At 44.2% G+C, this 12,042-nt stretch overlaps 1 protein-coding gene across 1 annotated transcript in view; it reads right to left on the bottom strand.

The window, feature by feature from the left end:
* LOC140727108 (glucose 1,6-bisphosphate synthase-like) overlaps window positions 1-11,674 on the bottom strand; it is a 146,867-nt gene extending 135,193 nt beyond the window's left edge. The window contains exon 1 of the mRNA XM_073044378.1: window positions 11,474-11,674. Within this exon, the coding sequence (XP_072900479.1) occupies window positions 11,474-11,581 (108 nt within the window). The 5' untranslated portion in view covers window positions 11,582-11,674. The remainder of the gene's footprint in view (window positions 1-11,473) is intronic.
* Between the last annotated feature and the right edge of the window lie 368 nt (window positions 11,675-12,042).

Here is a 12,042-nt window from a genome sequence, read left to right as displayed (position 1 = left end):
ATCCTCGTGCATATCGTCTTTAAATATATATCGCAAATAAACCAGCAGTATTGCCTTGTTGTTGACATTGGTAGACTCGTCAACCTGGATGATATACCATGGTGACTCATTAAGCTGTTCCAACAACTGTCCTTCGATGTCCTCCGCTGTGTCGTTGATTCTCTTTGAAACTATGGTAGCTGAAAGAGAAACCTGTGCCTTTGTGTTAGCTGCAGCTTCTCCCAACAGTTCACGGCATGTCCTTGGCAGCAGGCAGAATTAATTCTTCACCAACAGTGAAAGGCTTCTTAGCCTTAGCAATACGGCTAGTCACTAAGTACGACACTGGTAAAAGCAGCAGCATTTGTGGAGGTGGTGGCTCTCAGCACTTGCTTCTGTCCCACTTGCACATGTTTTTTCCGCTCAAAAAACTCAGCAGGTTTGTCTTTAAGTGTAGGGTGCTTGGACTCAAGGTGCCGAATCAGTTTTAAGGGTTTCATTGCTCACTGGACAGCTTGTCTCCACATATCACACGCGGTGGCTTGGAGCGTGCGAGTCACCGGTCACATTAAAGCCATATTTTATGTATGACTCGTATTTTCTGTTGAAGGAAGCTTTCTTTTTTTTTGCAGTCTCGGCCTCAGCTGTCTCTGTGTTATCATCATCGTTAGGCCTTTTATATCTCCTACCACCTCTTCCAAAGAAACACTCAAGCGACGTTTGTTTTTTAACTCATCGAGTAGTTGTAGGTTAATGACCCACTGATGACCTCACGTGCGTTCAAGTTCAACAGTAGGCGTGAGAGGGAATGAGGAAAGGTGCAGCTGATTCATATCGTTTCATATCGCCAAATCATACCGTTTCCTTGCGGCCCGGAAGCACATGCTTTGCGGCCTAGTACTGGTCCACGGCCCGGTGGTTGGGGACCACTGGTAAGACAGTTTACATTAGACTGTTAACTAAATGGACATGAACCCATGAACACTACCTCCTTTTTAAAAAATATTATTTTTTTGCACTATTCATTTAACTATTTAATATTCATGTGTATAGAAATATTTCTATATATACACACAAACACACACTTACTGTAATTGATTTACTTTTAAAAAATATTTATCATGGATTGCATTGTACTGTTGCCGCTAAGTTCACAAATTTCACAACTTTGTGCTGGTGATATTAATCCTGATTCTAATTATTGATTACAGCTCCACCATTAATGCTATAATTCCAAGCAAACTCCTGACCCTAGGAGTTAATGACACCTTTTGCAACTGGATCCTTGACTTTCTGACAGATTACAATAAATAAGAGGCAACAACATCTCTCCCACAAAGTTGTGCCCTTTTTTAATATATAAAATCACGAATCACGAGTGGAGTCGCTAACCTCTGAAAATAAACTTTCATTTTGATGGTTACTACTAATGATAATCCAGCAGGTTTCAGCCTAGTTAAATGTTTTCCCATTACACACACTGACCAGCCATCTGTACACTGTCTCACACAGGCAGTAAATTATTCACAGCAGTAAATGACAGCATAAATTATGAATAACAGGGTTGTGCAGAGTGTTTCCTGTTCTGCAGACCTCAGGGTATAAATATAGTTTGCTGGAAGCAGCCAAACAGGTAGACAAAGTGAAGGACATGCTCTCTTGTCATTGCTACCATCAAGGTGGTGGTACAGGAGCCTGAAGACACACAACATTTCAGGAACAGTTTCTTACTCTTTGACATCAGATTTTTGAATTAACCATGAGCACTACCTCATTTTTTGCAAACAAAGTACTGTGTACTTATAAGAAACATAGTTCTGATTGTAACTTATGGTAATTTTTGTATTGCACTGTACTACATATGTCAACGATAATAAATTTAATTCTGAAGGGGGCAGAAGGCACACTTGCCTTCATTAGACACAATACTGAGAACACAGGTATACGTGAAGCAGGTGAGGTTGCACTTAGAGTATTGCATGCATTTCCGGTTGCAGCTATAAGAAGGATAAGATTGAGTTAGAAAAGTTGCAGACAAGATCCTCAAGGATGTTATTGTAACTGAAGGGCTTAAATTATGAGGAGACATTGGATAGGATGGGACCGGTTACTTGAACTGAAGGAGACCAAGGCTTGACCTTACAAAGATCTATAAAATAGGGAATGGGCACAGTCTTTTATGAGGTAGGGGAGACTGAAAGTAGAGGGCATATACACTCAGTGGCCACTTTATTATATACAGAAGGTAGATGGGGTGTATAGGGTGTTCCAGGAGGGGTAGCACCTCTAGTGGAGGGGATTGTTGTGTCAACTCCGGAATTACTCACTCACCTTTGGGTCTCAGACACGCAGCTCTCACCTGTGGCTCCAAGTAGCTATTTCATGTGACAGCGGCCACAGCTTTTTGACAGACAAACTAAACCAGGTTGAGGGTTAACTGACATGCACAAGTGGGATTGATTCCAGCAACATTAATTTCTGTAAGTTATAGAATTATAAAACACACAATAAGACTCGTCTCCAATTTGCTCCTAAACCCTGTAGCATGGGTCCTGAGGCTCCTGTGCCTCCTTCCTGATGGCAGTAGTGAGGAGAGAACACGGCCTGGATAGTGGGGATCCGCGATGATGGATGCAGCATTCCTGCAACAACACTCCGTGCAGACGTGCTCAGTGATGGGGAGGGCCTTACCTGTGATGATCTGGGCCATATCCACTACACTGGTGCTTCCATACTAGGTCGTGTTACAACCAGTCAATATACTCTCCACTGCACATCTAAAGAAGTTTTTCAAAGTTTTAGCCAAATTATTTACAACAACTGATGCATTTGGACAGTAAAGACACCCATGCCAGTCTATCTTATTCAATGACTACAGTAGCATTCAATATCATTATAAGCAAACTCATCACCAAACAGGAGAAGGGGGGGTCAAATCCTCTCTCCGCAACTGGATCCTTGACTCTGACCAACAGAGTACAATCAGCATGGATAGACAGCAACACCTCCACCACGATCATCCTCAACACTGGTGCCCCACAAGAGCATAGCCTCAGCTCTCCACTTCACTTCTGTACACTCATGATTACGTGGCCATGTTCTGCTCTAACTCCATCTACAAGTTTGCAGATGTTTAGGTTAACATCTTAACACCTTGGGTTGCTTTCTCTGGCACAGCAGAGGCTGAGAGAAGACCTGACGAGAAGTTTCTAAGATTAAGAGAGATGTAGATGGAGTAGAGAGCCTGTATTTTTCCCCCAGGGTCAAAATAGGTAATACCAGAGGGTATGAGGGAGATTTGTAGGGCAACTTGTATATACATACATACTGAGAGTTGTGGGTGCATGGAATATGCTGCCGGGGTGGTAGTGGAGGCAAATATGATAAAGGAGTTCAAGTGGCTCTGAGATAGGTACATGAATGTGCAAAGAATGGAGAGATACTTTGTCAGTATTTAGTAGATGCACCTACGGCAGTAATTACAGCCTTGAGTCTGTGTGGATAGGTCTCTATCAGCTTTGCACATCTGGACACTGCAGTTTTTTCCTCATTCTTCTTTACAAAACTGCTCAAGCTCTGACAGATTGCATGGGAATCATGAGTGAACAGCTCTTTTAAAGCTCAGCCACAAATTCTCAGTTGGATTGAGGTCTAGACTGTGACTTGGCCACTCCAGGACATTAACTTTGTTGTTTTTGAGCCATTCCTGTGTAGTTTTGGCTTTATGCTTGAGGTCATTGTCTTGCTGGAAAACAAATCTCCCAAATGGCAGTTCTCTTGCAGACTGCACCAGGATTTCTCTGTATTTTCCTGCATTCATTTTACCTTCTACTTTCACAAGCCTTCCGCTGCCTGCTGCTTACGCCAAACATAGTATTTAGTCTGATGGCCAAACAGCTCAATTTTGGTTTCAGAACATAGAACCTTCTTCCAACAGTCTTCAGAGTCTCCCACATGCCTTCTGGAAAACTCTAGCTGAGATTTCACCTGAGTTCTTCTTCCACCCCCCCTCCACCCCCACTAAAAAAGTGGTTTTCTCTTTGCCACTCTCCCATAAAACTGTGACTGGTGAAGCACCCAGGCAACAGTCGTTGTAAGCACAGTCTCTCTCATCTCAGCCACTGAAGCTTGCAACTCCTCCAGAGTTGTCAAAGATCTCTAGGTAGCCTACCCTACCAGTCCCCTTCTTGTACAGTCACTCAGTTTTTGAGGACAGCCTACTTCAGGCAGATTTACAGCTGTGCCATATTCTTTCCATTTCTTGATGATTGACTTAACTGTACTTCAAGGATATTCAGTGACATAGAAACTTCCTTGTATCCATCTCCTGACTTGTGCTTTTTAATAACCCTTTCACAGAGTTGCTTGGAGTGTTCTTTTGTCTTCATGGTGTAGTTTTTGCCAGGATACTGACTCACCAGCAGTTGGACCTTCCAGATACAGGTATATTTTTACTACAATCTATTGAAACACCTTGACTGCACACAGGTGATCTCCATTTAACTAATTATGTGACTTCTAAAACCAATTGGCTGCACCAGTGATGATTTGGTGTGCCACATTAAAGGGGGTGAATACTAATGCAATCAATTATTTTGTGTTTCATATTTGTAATTAATTTAGATCACTCTGTAGAAATCTGTTTTCACTTTGACATCAGAGTGTCTTTTTCTGTTGATCAGTATCAAAAAAAGCCAAATTAAATCCACTGTGATTCAATGTTGTAAAACATGAGAACTTCCAAGCTGGGGCGAGGGAATACTTTTTAAATAGACTGTACTATGGTTTAACAATTTTGAAGTGAGGTTCAAGTGCATTAAGGATTGGGGGGGGGGGGGGGAACATAACAGAAACATAAGACATCAGAGATACTGGAATCTGGAGTAAAAGCACAATCTGCTCAAGAAAGTCCTAGCTCCCAATTCCTCCTAAAGTTGACCATTTATTCCCCTCCATGGATGCTGCCAGATTTGCCGAGTTCCTTCAGCATTATGTGTGTGTGTTGCTTAAAACATTAAAATACTACAAGCTAATATACAGTTCTGTAAGGCATTTCTACTTTCTCTCCGTGAACACATGGATTTCCTCTGGGTGCTTTGGTTTGTTCCCATGGTTCAAAGTTAGTACGTTAATTGGTCATTGTAAATTGCCTTGCGTTCAGGCTAGGGTTAAATACTGTAGCTGGGTTTCTGGGTAGCACGGCTTGTTGAGCCAGGACAGTTTGCCCCCAAATACCAAACTAGTACAGGTTAGTAGTTAATTGGTCATATCGGGGTGATTAGGTGCGCGGCCTCACTGGGCCAGAAGAGTCTGTTACTGTGCAATATGTCTTTAAAAAAAACCAAACAATCCAGTTAGAATAATTCCAAAATGGGTCAGCATTAAATCATCAAGGTACTGTAAAACACATTTTAGCATGCTGGTTTTAAAAAATTAACTTGTGACAACAGATGATGAATTTCTGACATAGCACAGCACTTAAAAAAGATTATCTTCAAAAACAAATATTGGCTTTAAAAGCCAATGCTTCATTAAAAGGATAAGGATGCTTGTGACTGAAGTTCAACAGTGAACCCTGTTTAACCTGTCCACAGTACGTTTAGCTGATAGACAGACCCCGGACAGCACTGAACCCGTCCACAGTACGTTCAGCTGATAGACCCTGTACAGCACTGAATCCGTCCACAGTACGTTTAGCTAGACATACTTCAAAACAAACCGCAGAAAGAGTCAACACACAATGTCAGAAAAAAACCCCAGAAATCAAAATTAAACCTTTCTCAGATTGGCTTTTATTTGAAGACTTAATTTTTTTCTTTTCTAATTTGATTTTTACAGCTTCTTCAAATCTACATAAGTATTGGATATAGCCCAGTCAATCACAGGAAAAGACCTCCTCCCCACCGCTGAGTACATCTACACAGAGCAATGCCACAAGAAAGCAGCATCCATCATCACTGACCCCCACCATCCAGGTCATGCTCTCTTCTTGCTGCTCCCATTGAGCAGCAGGTACAGGATCCCTGGGTCCCACACCAGCAAGTTCAGGAACAATTATTATCCTACAACAATCAGGCTCCTGAACTAGCATGGATAACTTCACTCATCTCAACTACAACTCATGTTCTCATTACGGTCTTTTTCATTTGCACAGATTTATCTTCTTTTGCATATTAGTCAATCTTTGTGTATTGTTTTCCAGAAATTCTGTTGTATTTCTTTATTTCCTGTAAACATCTGCAAGGAAATGAATTTCATGGTAACATAAACGTACTTGGACAATAAGCTTTACTTTGAATTTTGACTCTTGATTTCTGCGATTTTACAAGTCAGATCAGCATATAATTAACAGATTGCTAAGCGGCAAATTAAAATTCACAGAAGTCACTTGCAAATCAGTATATGTTCAGCAAGATGGGTTTAGTATTGCCTGTAAAATCCTCAGTACTCACAAGATAACTCACGGAGAATTTTAAGTTCCCAGAGTTACAGAGGCCCAAAAATTCCACAATTAAGTAAATAACTTACTTCCAGAAACCTAAACCACTAACTACAGTAGGCTATTTTTTTTTCATGGAAGAAATTGAAAAACACAACAGGATCAGGAGTATTGCATACAGTTCTAGTCAACTCATTCTAGGAAGGATGTTGAGACTTTGAAGAGGGTGCAGAAGAGGTTTACCAGGATGTCGCCTAGATTAGAAGGCATGTTCTAAAATGTAAGGTTGAACAAACTTGGTTTGTTTTCTCTGGAATGGCAGAGACCAAGGTGAGATCCATGAGAGGCACAGACAGTACCTCTTTCCCAGCAATGAAAGGTCAAATACCACACAGCATGCATTTAAGGTGAGAGGAGGCAAGTTCAATGGAGATATGTGGGACAGGTTCCTCCCTCTCCCTCCCCCCCCGCCCCCCGAGAGAGTGGTGGGTGCCTGGAATGCTGTCTGTGGTGGTAGCAGAGGCAAATACATTGGAGAAAAATAGAAGGAGATCGACATTGTGTAGGCAGAAGGAATTAGTTTAGTTGCCCATTTGATTTTAGTTTATTTGGTTTGACACAACATTGTGGGCTGAAGGGTCTGTTCCTGTGTTGTATTGTTCTATGTTCCAGGATCTCCCTTTAACATTTACAGAAAAGAAGCAATTATATTGGACATTACGAAGCACTTTCTCTTCCTTTAGTACAGATCATTGCAATCACTCAATGCCTTGGTGAAGATTAGTCCTGACGAAGGGTCTCGGCCCAAAACGTCGACAGCGCTTCTCCCTATAGATGTTGCCTGGCCTGCTGCGTTCCACCAGTATTTTGTGTGCGTTGCTTGAATTTCCAGCATCTGCAGATTTCTTCGTGCTTGCAAGAATGGAGTTTCGCTGGTTCTCATTTTCTGTTGCATTAACCTCCATATGCAACAGGTTATTGTTTCCAAGGTTTGCCATTTCCAGCAAGACCCCCATCACCATATATTCTCCTCACTTTTCCATTCAGCATTTCAAAGGAATTGCTCCCTTCATAGGTGCATGGGTGATACAAATTAAAATGTAAATAGTATAACGTCACTGGCATTTCATACGTGATGAGACCTGGGCGGTGGCAAGGAGTTCAGTAGTTTTACGGAAGTAGTTGTTTCCCATCCCAACAGTTCTCGTCCTAATACTATGGTACCTCCTGCCTGATGGTAGGGGGTCAAAGAGATTGATGAGCAGGATCATTGACAATGCTATGGGCCCTGCTTATGCAGTGCTCCTGATATTTATCTGATGGGTGGAAGAGAGAACCCAATAGTCCTCTCAGCAGTCTTCGTAATCTTCAGTGGGGATTTGAGGTCAGATGCCTTGCAATTCCCACACCAGTTGTGCAACTGGTCAGAACCTTGACCTTGCAGAAATGGAAAGACTATTTAAAAGAGAAACATTTAAACCAAGTGTAGATTTTGGAGTTAAAGGTGGATTCGAACTATGAGAACTATTTGCTTCAAATTGTGAAATGGAGATATTTTATTGTAAGAACAAGAGATTCTGCAGATACTAGAAATCTTGAGCAACACACACAAAATGCTGGAGGAACTCAGCAGATCACATAGCATCTACAGAGGAGAATAAACAGTCAACATTTCGGGCCGAGACCCTCTTGTCAAATAACAGGCTTCTGTTCCACGAGAGGGTGAATAGGGTCTTGTGGTTTATCCAATAAGAAGCTAAAACATAGTGCAAGGATCATCCTATCCATTTAAACTCAAAAGTCCCATTTTTAACATTGCTACCTAGAAATATTGGTATTAGCTAAGCTAGATAAATAAAGCATCAGACACCCAATATTTTGTAGGATTAGAGAAACCCTTCTTCACTCAGGAACCCTGGGCTAGCTGGGATAAACAAAGGCGATTTCAAAAAAAGCACCAACTGCACTCTTAGCATCAGTGATAGAAAAGGTGTTGAAGCCATAGGATGTAAAGGAGATCAGAATCAGGTTTAACATCACTGCATATGATGTGGTTTGTTTTTTTGGCAACAGTACGAAAAAAAATAAATTAAAAAAAAAAATATATATCCATCCAAAAAATAGGTAGTGTTCATGCATTCATTGTCCATGTAGAAATCTGACGGTGGAGGGGAAGAAGCTGAGATGTTGAGTGTGTGTTTTCAGGCTCCTGTACCACCTCCCTGATGGTAGCAAACAGAAGCAGGCATGACCTGGGTGGTAGGGGTACTTTATGGTGGATGCTGCCTTCACGAGGCATTGTCTTTTGAACGTGTCGTCAGTGATGGGCAGGTGAGGAGAGGAAGGGGTGAGAATGGAATGAAAAAAGACAGGAAGAGGGGCAAGACAATAACCAAAGTTAGACAAATCGATGTTCATGCCAACAGGTTGGAGGCTGCCAAGGAATATGAGGTGTTGCTCAGTTTTAAGTAGTGTACACAACTTTGGTCACCTTACATCAGAAAGAACACATTCATGCCACAGAGAGAGTGACCCACCCACTCTGATTGACACACCTCAGCCAAGGGGGGCATCTTCACATTGGAACATCTTCACATCTTATTCCTCCTTACTCAAGATATTGAGGCTCAGTTTAGTCAATCTCACCTCCTACAACAGACCTACCATCCCTGGCACTACACTGGTGAACCAACCAACACATACTCCACTCTCCCCTCCTACCCCTCCTCACAGCCCCCCACCCTGCTCTCATGACTACACCCCTCCCCCAACTGAAACCACCACGGTGGGCTTCACTGCTGAACAGGTGTGAAGACAGCTGAAACGTCTCCACCCAAGCAAGACTGCAGGCCCGGATGGTGTCAGCCCCAGGGTGCTCAAAGCCTGTGCCCCCCAGCTATGTGGAGCACTTCACCATGTCTTCAACCTGAGCCTGAGTCTCCAGAGGGTTCCTGTGCTGTGGAAGACGTCCTGCCTCGTCCCTGTACCGAAGACGCCACGCCCCAGTGGCTCCGATGACTACAGACTGGTGGCATTGACCTCCCACATCATGAAGACCTTGGAGAGACTTGTTCTAGAGCAGCTCCGGCCTATGATTAGGTCACACTTAGACCCCCTCCAGTTTGCCTATCAGCCCCGACTAGGAGTTGAGGAGGCCATCGTCTACCTGCTGAACCATGTCTACGCTCACCTGGACAAGCCGGCGAGCACTGTGAGGGTCATGTTTTTTGACTTCTCCAGTGCATTCAACACCATCCGCCCTACTCTGCTGGGTGAGAAGCTGACAGTGATGCAGGTGGATGCTTCCCTGGTGTCATGGATTATTGATTACCTGACTGGCAGACCACAGTACGTGCACTTGCAACACTGTGTGTCAGACAGAGTGGTCAGCAGCACTGGGGCTCCACAGGGGACTGTCCTGTCTCCCTTTCTCTTCACCATCTACACCTCGGACTTCAACTACAACACAGAGTCTTGCATCTTCAGAGGTTTTCTGATGACTCTGCCATAGTTAGATGCATCAGCAAGGGAGATGAGGCTGAGTACAGGGCTACGGTGGGAAACTTTGTCACACAGTGTGAACAGAATCATCTGCAGCTTAATGTGAAAAAGACTAAGGAGCTGGTGGTGGACCTGAGGGGGGCTAAGGCACCGGTCACCCCTGTTTCCATCCAAGGGGTCAGTGTGGACATGGTGGAGGATTACAAATACCTGGGGATACGAATTGACAATAAACTGGACTGGTCAAAGAACACTGAGCCTGTCTACAAGAAGGGTCAGAGCCGTCTCTACTTCCTGAGGAGACTGAGGTCCTTTAACATCTGCCGGACGATGCTAAGGATGTTCTACGAGTCTGTGGTGGCCAGTGCTATCATGTTTGCTGTTGTGTGCTGGGGCAGAAGGCTGAGGGTAGCAGACACCAACAGAATCAACAAACTCATTTGTAAGGCCAATGATATTGTGGGGGTGGAACTGGACTCTCTGACGATGGTGTCTGAAAACAGGATGCTGTCCAAGTTGCATGCCATCTTGGACAATGACTCCCATCCACTCCATAATGTACTGGTTAGGCACAGGAGTACTTTCAGCCAGAGACTTACTCCACCAAGATGCAACACTGAGCGTCATAGGAAGTCATTCCTGCCTGTGGCCATCAAACTTTACAACTCCTCCCTTGGAGTGTCAGATACCCTGAGCCAATAGGCTGGTCCTGGACTAATTTCCACTTGGCGTTATTTACTCATTATTATTTAATTATTTATGGCTTTATATTGCTATATTTCTACACTATTCTTGGTTGGTGCGGCTGTAACGAAACTCAATTTCCCTTGGGATCAATAAAGTATGTCTGTCTGTCTGTCTCCAGTCCCTGCAAGTGCAGTTACTAAATTTATTTAAATAGAACAAATGATAATTTTCACTTAACCAGATTGTTCTACAGAGGTGACCTCACAATTTCAATGCTAAAGTTCATGTGACATATTTAAAACAATTCCTGCTCACTGCAGGAGCATTTGACTGTTCACGCATCTGAAGAGATGCTCATTTCCTCAGCCTCTGTATCTCCATCAGGACCATCATTAACTGGGTATTCCCAGCCCCTCAATACCGAATTGGACCCTCACCAACTGGCCGCTACACCAGCCCTTAGAACCCCATCAAAATCATCATCCCTCCAGGCTTACACAGATCTTCATCAACTGCCCTTCTAACCTCATATCAGGTGCATCACAAACGCTCATTACCCCAAGCCCAACTGCCCATTCCATCAACCCTTCAAACGCCAACAGGACCATCACAGTTGTCAACGCCCAGCCACTCCAATCCTAACAGGATTATTACCATCTGGCAATCTTCACCTCCTCCTCCCACCCAGAACCATCTAAAGGAGTCGGCCACCCACTGTTACCAATAGCAACGCTTTTTCAATGCCAACAGTCGCGCCGAATGGCGACAACCCGCACTGATAACGAAGGTAAACAGACTGAACGGAAAGGCTGGGAGGGAGGGAGCGAACTCTGGGGTAAACAATGCGTGCGGGGTAAAGATACGGACCTGGTCCCAGAGTAGCCACTGGTATAGCGCCCGCTCCAGCTCCTGGTCTCCATCGTGGGGCTCGCAGCCCAGCGGGTTCCCGTTCATATCCTGCCCGCCGTCCCCCATTCTCCGCCCGCACTCACAGCCGGTACCTCACCGACAGCAAAGCCGCCTCTTCATCGTGTGCGAGCTGCCGCCAGCGCTGTCTATTTTCTTCCCCCATAATATTCCAAACTGCGCCTGCGCAAGGCGGGCGGCGCCGCCTTTGTAGTTTGTCAGCCGGAAACGGCAGGGGCCGGTGGGGTTAGTGGAGGCTGAGCGGACTACGGATCCCAGCAGGCATCGCAGGATGAAGCTGCTCTGGTTACCCGGGAAACGACGAGGAGGCGCGTGAGACTCTGGCGTTGCGGCGCCTACTGGAAATTGTAGTTTCATGTTGAGCAAATGCAGCAAAACCAACAAACAACACACACAAAATGCCGGAGGAACTCGGCAGGCTGGGTAGCATCTATGGAAAAGAGTAAACTGTTGACGTTTAGGGCTGAGACCCTTCATCTGGACTTGAAAGGAATATTAACAAATTGGGA

The sequence above is a fragment of the Hemitrygon akajei genome, chromosome 4 (genome assembly GCF_048418815.1).
Source record: "Hemitrygon akajei chromosome 4, sHemAka1.3, whole genome shotgun sequence".
Taxonomy (NCBI): domain Eukaryota; kingdom Metazoa; phylum Chordata; class Chondrichthyes; order Myliobatiformes; family Dasyatidae; genus Hemitrygon; species Hemitrygon akajei.
The sequence above is the reverse complement of the archived record's forward strand: the minus strand, read 5'-3'. Positions and strand labels throughout refer to the sequence as shown.